General features: G+C 46.5%; 1 protein-coding gene across 1 annotated transcript in view; it reads left to right on the top strand.

The window, feature by feature from the left end:
* DNER (delta/notch like EGF repeat containing) overlaps positions 1–13,070 on the top strand; it is a 316,552-nt gene that overhangs the window by 164,318 nt on the left and 139,164 nt on the right. The window contains exon 5 of the mRNA XM_042950397.1: positions 2,670–2,815. Coding sequence (XP_042806331.1) covers positions 2,670–2,815 — 146 coding nt within the window. The remainder of the gene's footprint in view (positions 1–2,669; positions 2,816–13,070) is intronic.

Raw genomic sequence — 13,070 nt, 5'->3', positions numbered from 1 at the left:
TAAAGTGGCCCAATATTTCTGCCTCAGAGTCAGAATCGTAAACTTGGACCGTACACAGTGATGATTTAAATATATGTTTATTCATGAAAAGTTTCAAAGAACTCTAGTTTAGCATTTGTTGTGGTTGGAACGAAGACTGTATTTTCTCTTGAGACTGGGAGGGTGATAGAGTGTAATCAGAAGTGGGAGAATCCCTGAAACTTTTGCTGGAGGGCCTTCATTTTCTTTCTTTCTTTCTCTTTCTTTCTTTCTTTCTTTCTTTCTTTCTTTCTTTCTTTCTTTCTTTTCTTTCTTTCTTTCTTTCTCTTTCTTTCTTTCTTTCTTTCTCTTTCTTTCTTTCCTTCTTTCTTTCTTTCATCTTTATTTTTGAGAGAGACAGACAGCAAGTTGGGGAGGGGCAGAGAGAGAGGGAGACACAGAATCCCAAGTAGGCTCCAGGCTCCCAGATATCAGCACAGAGCCCGACGTGGGGCTCGAACTCACAGATCACGAGATCATGACCTGATCTGAAGTCGGACGCTCAACCGACTAAGCCACCCAGGCGCCCCTGGAGGGCCTTCATTTTCTTTCTCCACTTCTGCTTTGTTTTCCTGTGTTGGTGTTTCCTTTCCTTGGGTCTCATGCAGTTTCCGTCTCGAGCTTTGCTGTTCCTCCTCTGTCTTCCTCATCCTTCCCTCCTTCCTTCTTCTCTCCTTTCTTTCTAAATCTCCTTTCTTTTTCCTTTGCTTGTTGTTAAGTTAAACCAGGCATTAGTTAGCTAGAGCGACCCCCAAACGACACCTGCTACACGGCATCATTCTGTAGTTTTTGGAAAGACCATCGAAGACGCAGGGGCTGACAAAAGGCAGTCGCAGGGCAGCTCCACAAACAGAAGCAGAATGCGGTCTTCATTCCTACTTTGCGGGGTTTTCTCCACTTAATTAGTTGGCCTGTGGATCTTAGAATTCTGAAGAGGAGGACAGGCTTCTCTCTGCAGGTCTGTATCAAGAACTATATTACGTGTATTGATTTCATGCTATGAAGGAAGAGTAAAGATAGTGACCATCTGCTCTTCATTTCTTGTAAGTATGCTGGAAGTGTCCCATCAGTTTGAGTGCAATGTCAAAGAAACCACACTGGCTTTTCAACAACTTTCAAATGATCACTTATAAAGCCCCAAAGAACTTCCTTTTTCTAAAAAAAAAAAAAAGTGAATTCTATTTCATTTCAGATTCTTCCTGCTGCCCCTTTGTAAAGGGCACAGCTCCTGCTCTTGGCATGTGGGATTTCCTGAGGGCAGCTTTGCTCTAACCCAGCTGCAGTTTGATGAAAGTTAAATTGGACAGTATTACTTTTCATTATGAGCCGCTCTAAGCATTTTCCCTGAGACATGATCAAAGGGAGGTGCCAACAACTTACTGAAATTTCACTCTTACCTAGAAGGAGCTGGCAGGCACCGTTCTCGTGTGAGCCGTATATTGTTGAAAATAGCGTGCATATCCTTTTGACTCCCGGTGGGGGGTTAGGTGACATAATTAGGAATTACATAGTAATATGTGGCATGCTGTTGCAAAGATTGATTTCTTTAATAGTTTGCTAAAGTATTTTAGGGCCAGGATACTCCCGGTCTTATTAGGCAAATAAAGCCAATATAGAAACCTTTATCAGAGGTGTCTCTAAGAACTTCAGAGACTTACGATGAGCTAGAGAATAGAAATATTGCCTAAATAACAGAGTCACCTAGACTTTCAAAAACAGATGCGTAAAACGTGCTTTCAGAGGCTCAGTGCGTGTCTCTAATTCCAGGTGATTTACCTTAGTAATAATATTACTCGTGTTACTGAAATTAGTTTTTCTACCAGACCAGTGGTTCTTAACTAGAAGCAATGTTCGAATTACTTAGGGAGCCTTTTCCAAAAACATGCCTGCCAGAGGTCGCCCCCAGACCTGAACCTCCCAGATTCTGAGCCACTTATGTTGGAACGTTGGCAGCGTGTACTTGGAAAAAACCCGTGCAAAATGATGAAGCTTCTGGTTTCAAAACTGGTTAGGGATCACTGCTCTTTTTTTTTTTTTTAATTTTTAAAATATTTACTTGTTTTTGAGAGAGAGAGAGCGCGCGCGCGCGCGCATGAGTGGGGGAGGGGCAAAGAGAGAGAGGGAGACCAGAACTCCAAGCAGGCTCCAGGCTCTGAACTGTCAGCACAGAGCCTGATGCAGGGCTGGAACTCACGAACCGTGAGGTCACGACCTGAGCCGAAGTTGGACGCTTAAGCGACTGAGCCACCCAGGCGCCCCGAGGATCACTACTCTTGACTGGAAGAAGATGAGCTCAGAACAAAGTAAATTGTAAGATGCTAACGTAGGGGTGGAATCGAGAGACCAGGTGGCCCCCAGAGGGGCACGGGCAGGCACAGGACAACAGCATCTAAGGCGATGACTCAGTGCCTGGTACTCCTCTTCCTTGGGCATCAAGTATTTTCCCATGACGCTTGGCCTTTCTTAACAGGCCGGAGGTCTGAATGGCCGCTAGTCACATGCTGTATTTGTTTGCCTAATATTCCATTTTGTTTTGCTTGTCAGACTCAAATGCTGAGTTAAATAAACTCATGGTCTTGTAGAAAGAATGTTGGTAGCGTTTTACTTTACATTTCCTATTGTCCCCTCCTTTTTCTTTTCTTTTTTTCCAGGTTTTGTGAATGATTCCATTACTAAATCTATTGTGGCTTTGCGCTTAACTCTGGTGGTGAAGGCCAGCACCTGCGTGCCAGGGGAGAGCCATGCAAATACCTTGGAGTGTTCAGGAAAAGGAAAGTGCAGCACGAAGCCGTCAGAGGTAAGGGGACGCCTGGTAGCTCTAAAGCCTATATTTACAAAAATACGTATATCTATGCTCATATATTGCTACGTATCTATCTATGTGTCTATCAAGAATGACAGGGAGAGACCAAGTGCATTTGCTGAAAGAGTCCCTCAGATTTCTGGTTTTGATTGCACATTGGTATGTAACATATAGATCTTCAATCTCCACATAATTTTTTTAAATTGTATTATTTTTTTTAATGTTTATTTTTGAGACAGAGAGAGACAGAGCATGAACGAGGGAGGGTCAGAGAGAGGGAGACACAGAATCTGAAGCAGGCTCCAGGCTCTGAGCTGTCAGCACAGAGCCCGACGCGGGGCTCGAACTCACGGACCGTGAGATCACGACCTGAGCCGAAGTCAGCCGCTTAACTGACTGAGCCACCCAGGCTTCCCTCCACATAATTTTTAAAGTAGTGATAATAAATCTGTGCGGTGCCAGATTTTGCTTGGGTATAAAGTAGAGATTTTATGAGAAGAAATAGCCATCGTATCTGGTAGCAGAATCAAGAGAAACGGAAGACAGGAGAGGTGAGCAGGCTCATTAATTTCCCAGTGATCACAGAATCCCCTCCTTAAACATTGCATTTCTCCAGCGCCTATAGCAGAGTTACAAAAGCAAGAGAAAAGCACGAGAAGGAACAGAGAAGAGGCTGGGACGAGAAGCCTGACGTTACATTTGACCTCTGTGGGCCAGTGTCATCAGTGCTACGGCAGACCTGAGTCCTGCTCTCCTTTTTCTTTAGTGGCTCGGGTCACATGGGCCTGGGGCAGGGGCAGGGGCAGGAGCTGAGTACAGTTCCTCCTCCTTGTTCTTGGGTGATTGACAGGATGTGGCAGGCAGACCCGTAAGGGACTGTGGCCACTGAGACCCACTCCATCACTAGAGAGCTCCATTAAAACAGGTGGACTGCGGTCTTTTGCAGGTGACCTGTGGGCTGTACCCCACGTCCCGGGAGAGGGAGACTCTGCCCTTTACGAGGGGGCCTGTTCCATTAGGGCACATGTGTTCCTCTCACCGCCTGCCTCCTTGCCCGTCTCCCCAGTTCTGCACATTTGCCCACTGGAATTCGTGCCAAGTGAAGTGGGTCCCCCAAGTCCCAAAAGAGCATGATTTGTTTTATTTATTTATTTGTTAATTTCATTTAATTTAAAAACACTTTTTTAACATTTTATCTTATTTTTTGAGAGACAGAGCACGTGCAGGGGAGGGGCAGAGAGAGAGGGAGACACAGAATCCGAAGCAGGCTCCGGGCTCCGAGCGGTCAGCACAGAGCCCGACGCGGGGCTCGAACCCACGGACCGCGAGATCGTGACCTGAGCCGAAGTCGGAGGCTCAACCGACTGAGCCACCCAGGCGCCCTGAGCATGATTTGTTTTAGACCAGTGTTAAGGGCAGCACGGGTAAACTTGGCCCCGTGACGCCTCCCGTGGGAATGCCAGCGCATTCGGCGGTAGCGGTGTGAACTGGGTGAAGGGAGCGGGGGGACCGGCAGGTGGGTGTTGGAAGACACTTTCACGTGTTGCTCGCGTCATCTTGGAGAATCCACGACTTTGATGTCTCGGGTGCGGTATTACAGTGGTGTCAATTTCCCGTTTCCTTGTAAGATCGTCCTCCGCAGAAGGCAGAAGGGCCTGAGAAAGTAGTGGGAGCGATAATTTCTGCTAAATGGTTGGAAAGGAACACGAATGTAAACCAAAGCCAAAATGAAATCCCTGGTGGAGGGGATGGTGCCCGGCATGAGTCCAGGAGGCAGAGTGGGATTTCGTTTACAAAGCCAAGCCTGCCCTGCGAATCCCGTTTTCTTCCATCTTGGCCAACTTGGATCATGTTTCTCTTCGTCTCTTTCCTGAGGGGAAGCTCCATTTATCAATTTATTTTTTTTTTAACATGGTTGAAGGTGAAGTTTCAGCTTTAATTTTTTTTTTACATTTTTAAATGTTTATTCATTTTTGACAGAGAGAAAGAGAAAGAGGGAGAGAGAGAGAGAGAGAGAGAGAGAGGGAGAGAGAATGGGCGGGGGAGGGGCAGAGAGAGAGGGAGACACAGAATCTGAAGCAGGTTCCAGGCTCTGAGCCGTCAGCACAGAGCCCGACGTGGGGCTCGAACTCACGGACCGCGAGATCATGACCTGAGCCGAAGTCAGATGCCCAGCCGCCTGAGCCACCCAGGCGCCCCTATCAATTTATTTTACGGGGAAAGTGAAGCAGTAAAGGCTATTGAGAGTTCTTCTGTGACAGTCGACGCTAAGAAGGGGTATAGAACCCGAGAAAAGATGAGGAAGCAGTGGACAGCTTATTTGCTGAAGATGTTCCAGAAGAGATGAAGCGTGAGAGACGGAGGAAAGCCAACCACTCCAGCTGGAAGAGTGTCAGACCTCCCACGCGCAAAGAGGAGACACAGCGGTGTTCCCCAAATTCATTCGTACTATTCCCAATGAACGGTTCTGAGGCCTGGTTAGCCCCCAAGAAGACAACAGTAGTGAAAGAGAAATGTCTTCAACGGGGAAGGGAAGGCTGTCCTTGGAAGTTGGGACCGACAGAGAGGTTGTTTCCTTGTGAGCTTTCTCTTATAATGGATGCCCCATCTGGGGAAACTTTTTACCCATAAAGCGGCCACCGTGTTTTCTGAAAACATGCATGTTGCCGGCTTGCAGCCCTCACCTGTAGAACTGATTCACCGAAAAGGCAGCAGAAGCATTTAGCACCTGGCAGGTAACTTGGCCGGCCTTGCCAAAGCGCTTCGTTTTTCCTACAAAAATGGCTCAGAAGCCTTCATGAAGAATCTGTGCTAATTTTAAGTAGCAGGCCATTTCAGGGGAAGTTCGGCTTCCTTATGGGGGCCGGCTCTTTTGAGGGGCTCTGGGTGCCCCCCCTCCCCCCTGTGCCCCCACCTCCGGGGTCCACACCAGGTGCTCATAAGGTGTGAGGCCTCTGCTGTTGTGCCTTCTGCCAGAGCCTGCATTTACCTTCAGGGAACTGAAGGAAATTGTGGCCAGCCTTCTTACCTGAGCCATTGTAATTATCCCTGGTGACTGTAAGCAAATGACTAGGCTGGAATTACCATATCCATTTATAGACCCACCACATTGTTCTCTTGGAGAGAGCCGTCTGGAAGCCAGTCTCCCCGTTCACAGAAAGATGGCCGGAGTGGGAATGGAGAGTTGACTCATCTTTTTTGAATCGACTTGAGTTCCCGTGGCTGTGCGTGTTTGTCTTCGTGACTTAAAACAATGACTGAAGAGTAGTTTGCTGGCCATAGAAGACTGTTGCTGTCAGGTTTCCTTCTTTGTGCTGTTTCCTAAAATTAGAAGCCATGTAGTCTAGTCTTCTACCTAGTGCAAGAATCCACTCCACAGTACAAAACAAAAAAGAGCTCTACTGGATGGTTTAAAGTGATTGTTGCTAATCACTTTTGTGTCTTTATTAGGTCATCCATCACAGTAAGAGCAATTCTGTTCTGTCCATGCCACTCTCATTTAGTAACGGACCTCGTTTCTTTTCTGTCAGATGCGCTTCGGCTGGAGGCCTTTGCACACTCCCAGTTGACGGGTGGTCTGCAATAAAACTGTGGCTCGCGGCTCTTAGATAGCACACCATCCTGGGAAAGTCTTTTTATGTGTTTCCTGTAGGATGGCCAGGAGCTCTCAGTGTTTGAGAACTGCTTTCTTTACAAGGGTTGATTCTGATCTTTTCTTCTCCTTATTAAAAAAAATGACTGTGGTCACTACTTCTCTTTGAACTCTATCACCAAGTTTGGCTGCTGCCGACTTGATAGTTCCCCAATTATTTTAAAGGGGAGTATCAGGGATCTTCGCTGGTGTGGACCTTAAGCCTTCTTCAGATCCAGTCAGGTTCCATGGATCTTGTCTCTCAAGAGCAAGAGTTATGTATTAGGATTATCCAGAGAGACAGAACCAATGGGATATATTATATATGTATGGATGGCATATATGTTCTTATCGTATCATATCATATGTATACGAATTAAGGAGATTTATTTTAAGGAATAAGTTCACTTAGGAATAATCTCATTGTAGCTCCACTCATCGTAGAGTCTTGGTGAATCCAAAATCTGACCAGGGAAGGCCAGTGGGCTGGAGACTCAGGAAGGAGCTGCAGCTCTAAGGCAAGGTGTCTTCTGGTGAAACAGGAAGAGTGGATGTTGGGGATGAAGTCTGTAGGCTGACCATCTGTTGCAGAGTTTTCTCCTGCTTAGGGAAGGAAGGTCAGCCTCTTGTTCTATTCAAGCCTTCAACTGATTAGATGTGGCCCACTCTCGTGCTATGAGGATTAACTTCTTTCCTCAAAGTCCACTGATTTAAATGTAAATCTCATCCAAAGACGCTCTCACAGAAACATCAAGAATAATGTTTGACCAAATATCTAGGTGACATGGCTCAGCCAAGTTGATACATAAAATTCATCATCACAAAATTCTATTTTTTTTCTCTCATTCGCTCTTGCCCCCTTGCTGTCCAGTCGTGTTCCTTGTCCACAAGTGAAAGGAGTTGTTTTAAAATTTTAGTTTGCCTAAGATTTGCTTAATATTTGAGGGTCTGACAAAAAAAGTCATATTCTAGGTCCCTCACTCAGGTTAGGATGCCTTTTATTGGGCAGCCAGATGATTCTGATGCAAAAGTAGATTGTGGAACATCATTCTGGAAGCAGGGGTCTCAGGTGCTTATCATTTTCCTGTTCTCACTGATTCCTTAAAGCGAGTATACAACATCTTTTTTATTCAAGGATTTCATTGTTAATAATGTTACGGTCACGTGGAATTAATAGAAAAAAGATAGATGTTGATAGGTGTTATAATGGTTCAATATCTATCTCAAAGTTTTCTTTTTGTTGGCCCTGGCTCTGGTCTGTATTGATAAGTAAATGGTGTCAGGCCTCCATTCTTAGAAGGTTCCTTAGGATTCTCTCTAGCTCTTGCCTTGGGAATCTATCATCCTTGGGCTGTTTGAGTTGGATACTGGAGCTGCCCACTCAGACTTTGTTTTGAGTGACAATTGAACTGGCATCATGTCTGGGAGCCATTCCCAATCCCTTCTGGAGCTGTGTCCTAATTCACTCTCCAGATGTGGGCCTGTTCATGAGAAAAGCACTGGCACGTTGGGCTCCTGAAAGTTCCCGACCTTCTGTTACCTCCCCCCCTACTCTTGGAAGTCGAAGGCTCCAACTCCAGGAAGCCTAATCCTTCTATAGCCGAGTTCTTCTGGCTAAGTTTGATATATTGGAAATAATCACTGACCTTAACTGGTTTCTTTGTCCCTGGCTTGATAACACCTGCTGTCCTTGTTCCACAGCCCATGTGGCCTGGGTAGGAGATACTATCCTTCCAGGAGTCTGTCTGCTGTATATCAAACTTTGCACTAAAGTACTTTGCACTAAAGTAAATAAATACCTCTTTATTTTTTTCTGTTTCCAAGGATGTGCCTCTTTATCAGGGTTCCCAGTAAGTTCCCATTTCTGAGGTTTGTTTCTTTGAGATCTCATTCCCAGGGCAAGGTGACAAGCCTTCCCTAAGCTGGGTGCATGGACATCCTTTCCAGCTTAAACCTCGGCTCCCTTCACTGTCCATTCATCCCGCTGCTGCTTCCCGTACATCCTCGTGATTTTGCTCATGCTGTTCCCTCCATCTGGAATGCTTATCTGTTGCACCACCCTACCCCAGCCCTCTGCTCCCTGCCCTCCCACCTTGCTAACTATATTTCAGGCTCTGCCCCAAACCTTCTTCCTTCTGGAAGCCATCCCTAACTTCTGCTGCAAACCCCCTCTTTCAAGCCTGGCAACATTTTATTTTTCTTATGAGACACACTGCCTTTGATTTGTGCTTATATTTCTTTATGTGCATTATCATTTGCATGCGTTTCCCTGCAGAGTTATTGCCTGTCTTGTACCTGCTCCTGCCTTAGGCTTTGGGGCGGACACATCTGGTTAGATAAGATGTGGCCTCTGAGGAGGAGTTGGGAGGTTGTGGGGCGGGATGCCGAATGAATCGTGGATTAGAGTGTGGGGCGATGTGTGCCATGGGAGGGACCTGCGGGTACCTTTTGGAGAGAAATATCTGACTCAGTGGTGGGATCGCCGGGAGCTTCCCAGGGGAGGCTCCGATGGTGAGTTCCTTGACATTAGAACCTGTCTGGTTCCTTCTGTATCCACTGGAACAACTTAGCAGGGTGCTTTCTGCATGGGAGATGCTCAAAAACAGCCCGTGAACGGAACAAGTAAACTAAGGAAAAGCACAAAAACATGATGGAAAAATCAAAACTCCGAGTTTTGAGTTAGATACGTAATTTGAATTATATGTTTGGTAACCATTAGGTCACGGGAAAGACACGGTGAATTTGAGTCGGAAAACATTCTGGGATCTGAAGCCCCCAGACGGCGTGACCCAGAACGTCACAGGAACTAACCCCTTAGGGACATTGTGAGCAGCGTTGCCCTTCCTCTCGTTTCAAGAAGAAATAGGTCAGAGTAAACCGAACCGGCCGAGCCTTTGATGACATCGTCCTGTCGGTGGGCACCTGTCAGCAGGCTCCCCTCTGGGTCAGGAAGGAGCGACGGACGCTGCAGAGGGCAGGAGGGGGTGTCGCATGCTTTCTTTCATCGCGTCTCCGAGAGCTAACGTTTCCACTGTCATTAGTGCAAAGCCTAAAGGCCCTAAGGAGGCCTTGCAGAAAGAGGGACGCGGTGGGCGTTTGAGGAAGAAGTGGGGAGGCGGGGAGAGGGTGGACAAGGAAGCCCGCCAAGGAATCCGAGGAAGGGCATTCGCTGTGTCCTCAGCATCCAAATAGCGCCTCGGCAAGCCTGCTGTGGCTCTCCTTTCTCCCGGCTGGGTCGAGTGTGTGGCGGGGTTAGGCCCCCACGGTCTGCCGGCGCTGTGGCGGAATTTCTCCTCTGAGTGGGGCACAGAACCCAGCAAGAAAGGGTCAAGGCAGAGCGGCGGGTGGAAGGCTACTTGATGAAGCCGTTGTAACGTATGGCATTGTATGACGATCTCCTGATGGCATTACAGAGAAAAGAGACGAATCGATTCTAAGACATTCTTCCAAGGAGGGGGGAGACTTTCTCTTGACTGAGTAAACAGCTTATTGCCAGTGCTCATTAGACATCTTTGAACCGGAGAATAGAGGCTTTGGACTGAATGTCAAAGCGAAGGTGTCTGACATACGTTTAGTTGCTAATGAGGGTTGGGTGATCTGTCCAGCAGATTTTCCTTGCAGACGCTGCATTGCGGACCTCTGAGGGAGAAAGTACTTTTATGGATAATAAAAAAAAGAATAATAATTATTAGACACATATTAAGCACAGAGATCATAAAAGGGAGCGCAGTCCAGCCCAGCTGTCGCCTCGTCAGTGGTAAAGGATAAGCCGCTCTAGAATTTCATTGACTCATGTCTGAATTATAATTCTTGGTACTAATGTAATTAAAAAGCCATCGCTGCCTTTTATGTTATAAAACAGAAGGATGATCCTATCGTTGCCTACGTAAGAAACAGGACAATGTACGTCATTCTATTATAACTTAAAGAAATAACTAAATTTGTGTCCCAAAGGATAGATGTTTCATCACATTTCTGTTTGGCATAAGCTTTTTCCAGAAGGTTGAAATGTATCTCTCCCTGACAGCAAACAGTTGTAGAGGCCTTGTTGGTGGCATCCAGATATATCAGGGCAAGGAGTATATCACCGGTGACATTTCCAGGGTCAAAGAATTGAGAGCGGAAGGTGATTTGTAAAGGACTGCACACGTATTTTATTTTTAACACCAAGTAGCAGAGGCCTAAGAGAGATTTACGATTTGTCGGAAGCCAAGAACTAGTTCTCGGGAGGGGCAGGACAATAATGGAGGGACATTGCTGGACGTCTGTCCGGGGCTCCTCCCACTGGGCAGCCCCGCGTCTCCTAGAACATCCAGCATTACCGTGAGCCTTATTGTTCGTGTCGTGTCTCCATGTAAAGGTTCACTGTCCACTACAGAGAAAGCCAGGCATCGCCTGGTTTCAGACTTTCCAAATGATGTGACCTCAGGACCTTTTGGCGAAGCCCCCCGTCAGGTTTAACATATACAGAGATTGTGGGGGGATCTTGTTACAATGCGGATCCTGGCCCTGTGGGTCTGGGGCGGCCCCGAGATGGGATGGCATGCCATCAGAGATCAGACCTCAACATGGGAGGCCAGTGCACTCAAGACCTTTCAGAGAGGCTTGGAAGATTCAGAAACTTCCATTGCATGGTTTAGGGCAAACGCTGTACTAGGGGACTAAGCTCTCGGGGGCTCTCTTATTCTAGAGCAAACTTTGAGAAAATCACAGTACAGGTGAATCAGGTAACTCACGCAGGGAAAGAGAAAGTCCCTACAGGTATGGCATGTGGCCCTTTACACGTTGCCCAGGCACTAGTTTTTGCTTTAGATGCTTCCTCTGCACCGTTTTATTGAGATATTAACATACAACATTGCGTTAGTTTGAGGAGTACAACATAACGACTTGATACAGGTGTATTTTGTAAAACGACCACCACAGTGAGTTTGGTTACCATCCATCACCTCCCTTAGTCACAAAAGTTTTTCTCTCTTGTGATGACAACTTTTAAGATCTACTTTCTTACTGACTTTTGAATGTATGATACATGCTGTACATCTTAGATCCCCAGGAGTTACAAGCTTCTGGTTATAAGATGAATAAGTTCCAGCAGCAGGTTGTTTTTCTTTTTCTTTTTTTTTTTCCAGCCCCTGAGGTTTGCATTCTTTTGGTTACAACTCTTGGTCTTTGCAAAGAGGAGAGAGAGTAATTTCTAACTCTGTATCGGAGACAGATGACTATCATTCTTAGATTTTAATTAAAGACTTTTTAGAACACAGAACTAAGGCTCTGACTAGCACTGTATGCCTGAGAGAAGAAAACCACCACTCTGGAGCCTGGTGGGCATGCTCTCCTCTCCCCTAAAATACTTATCTTCTTGTCCTATTTTACGGTCCGTAAGTCAGCGAGCTGAGCGTGACCTCCCGGAAGGAAGGGGGCCGCTAACTGGCTGTGGCCGCCCACGGAGGGCCTCCCTGTGGGGCGGCACATTGTCACTCCTCTTTAGGAGTTGAAACCATCAGCTCTGCTCGTTTACAACAAAAGGAGTTTATTCCGCTTATCATTTACCTTCCCACGTTTTTGTTCCCTCATCCGTCATGAGCACCACCATGTGTCAGGCACAGAGCTGCACTCTAACACAACAAGGATGAAAGACAGTGCCGGGGTCCCTGCCTTCCCGGTGCTGGAAGGCAGAAAACTGACTTTGGAAATCACTGAACTTGACCCTTACCCCATGCCCAGATCTTCCCCGAGACACCAACCTCCTCAGCCTTCCCCAGCTTCTAATTAAATACCTAGCCAGTGCCCATTTGAGGGGGTTGGCACTTCTTCCAGATTTTGAGGGAAAAAACAAAAACAGAACACCCTTTGATTGCTTCCTCACCATGGTTTTCCGTCCGGGGCAGCTGCTCCAGATATAGCTTTCGTATAAATGTCGTCCTCTGCCGCCCTGTAGCCTGAGGAGAGCAGAGCTTTAGTTTGATTATGAAATTTGCCCCATTCCTTCTGTGACATCGTCTTAGGTTTTAAGAATCGATTCTGGCTTTGCAGCTTAACCTTCTGAGTTGGGGAGCGTTACGTGGATTCAGAATGAACGTCGTGTGTTAGGGTTTATAGTACAGGACAGCTTTCCCAGACTGAGCAGAGACCCCCAGCAGGCTTTGGGCGTGCACCTAATGTCTCCATGGCAGGCACCGTTGGGGGGGGTTCTCCATGGTGTTAGTGGAGATCTCCTGGTCCTTCTGTCCAAAAATGGCTCCCTGCTGGCCTTCCCTGTGCTTTTTCTTCAGGGATTGGCCCCATTTTCTGCCTGCGCTGAGTTACAGACCCACTGGACAAATTTGCCCCCTGGATGCAGTGTTTGTGGTTTTATTTACAAAACAGTTTGGCTCAACCTAGCACAGTGGTTTTTGACTTTTTTGGTCTCAGGATTCCTTACAGTCTTAGGAAGTATGGAGGACCCCCAGAGTTTGTTTATTGCGTTTTATCTGTTGATATTTATCGCATTAAATTAAAACTGAGGAACTTAAAAATATTATTTCATTTAATTAGTAACCCATCGTTTCGTGGTAACATAAATTAACACCTTTTAAATAAAAAGTAACTATATTTTCCAAAGCAGAAAAAATTCAGTGA

Source organism: Panthera leo, chromosome C1, assembly GCF_018350215.1.
Source record: "Panthera leo isolate Ple1 chromosome C1, P.leo_Ple1_pat1.1, whole genome shotgun sequence".
Classification (NCBI taxonomy): Eukaryota; Metazoa; Chordata; class Mammalia; order Carnivora; family Felidae; genus Panthera; species Panthera leo.
This window is presented reverse-complemented; position numbering and strand designations above follow the sequence as displayed.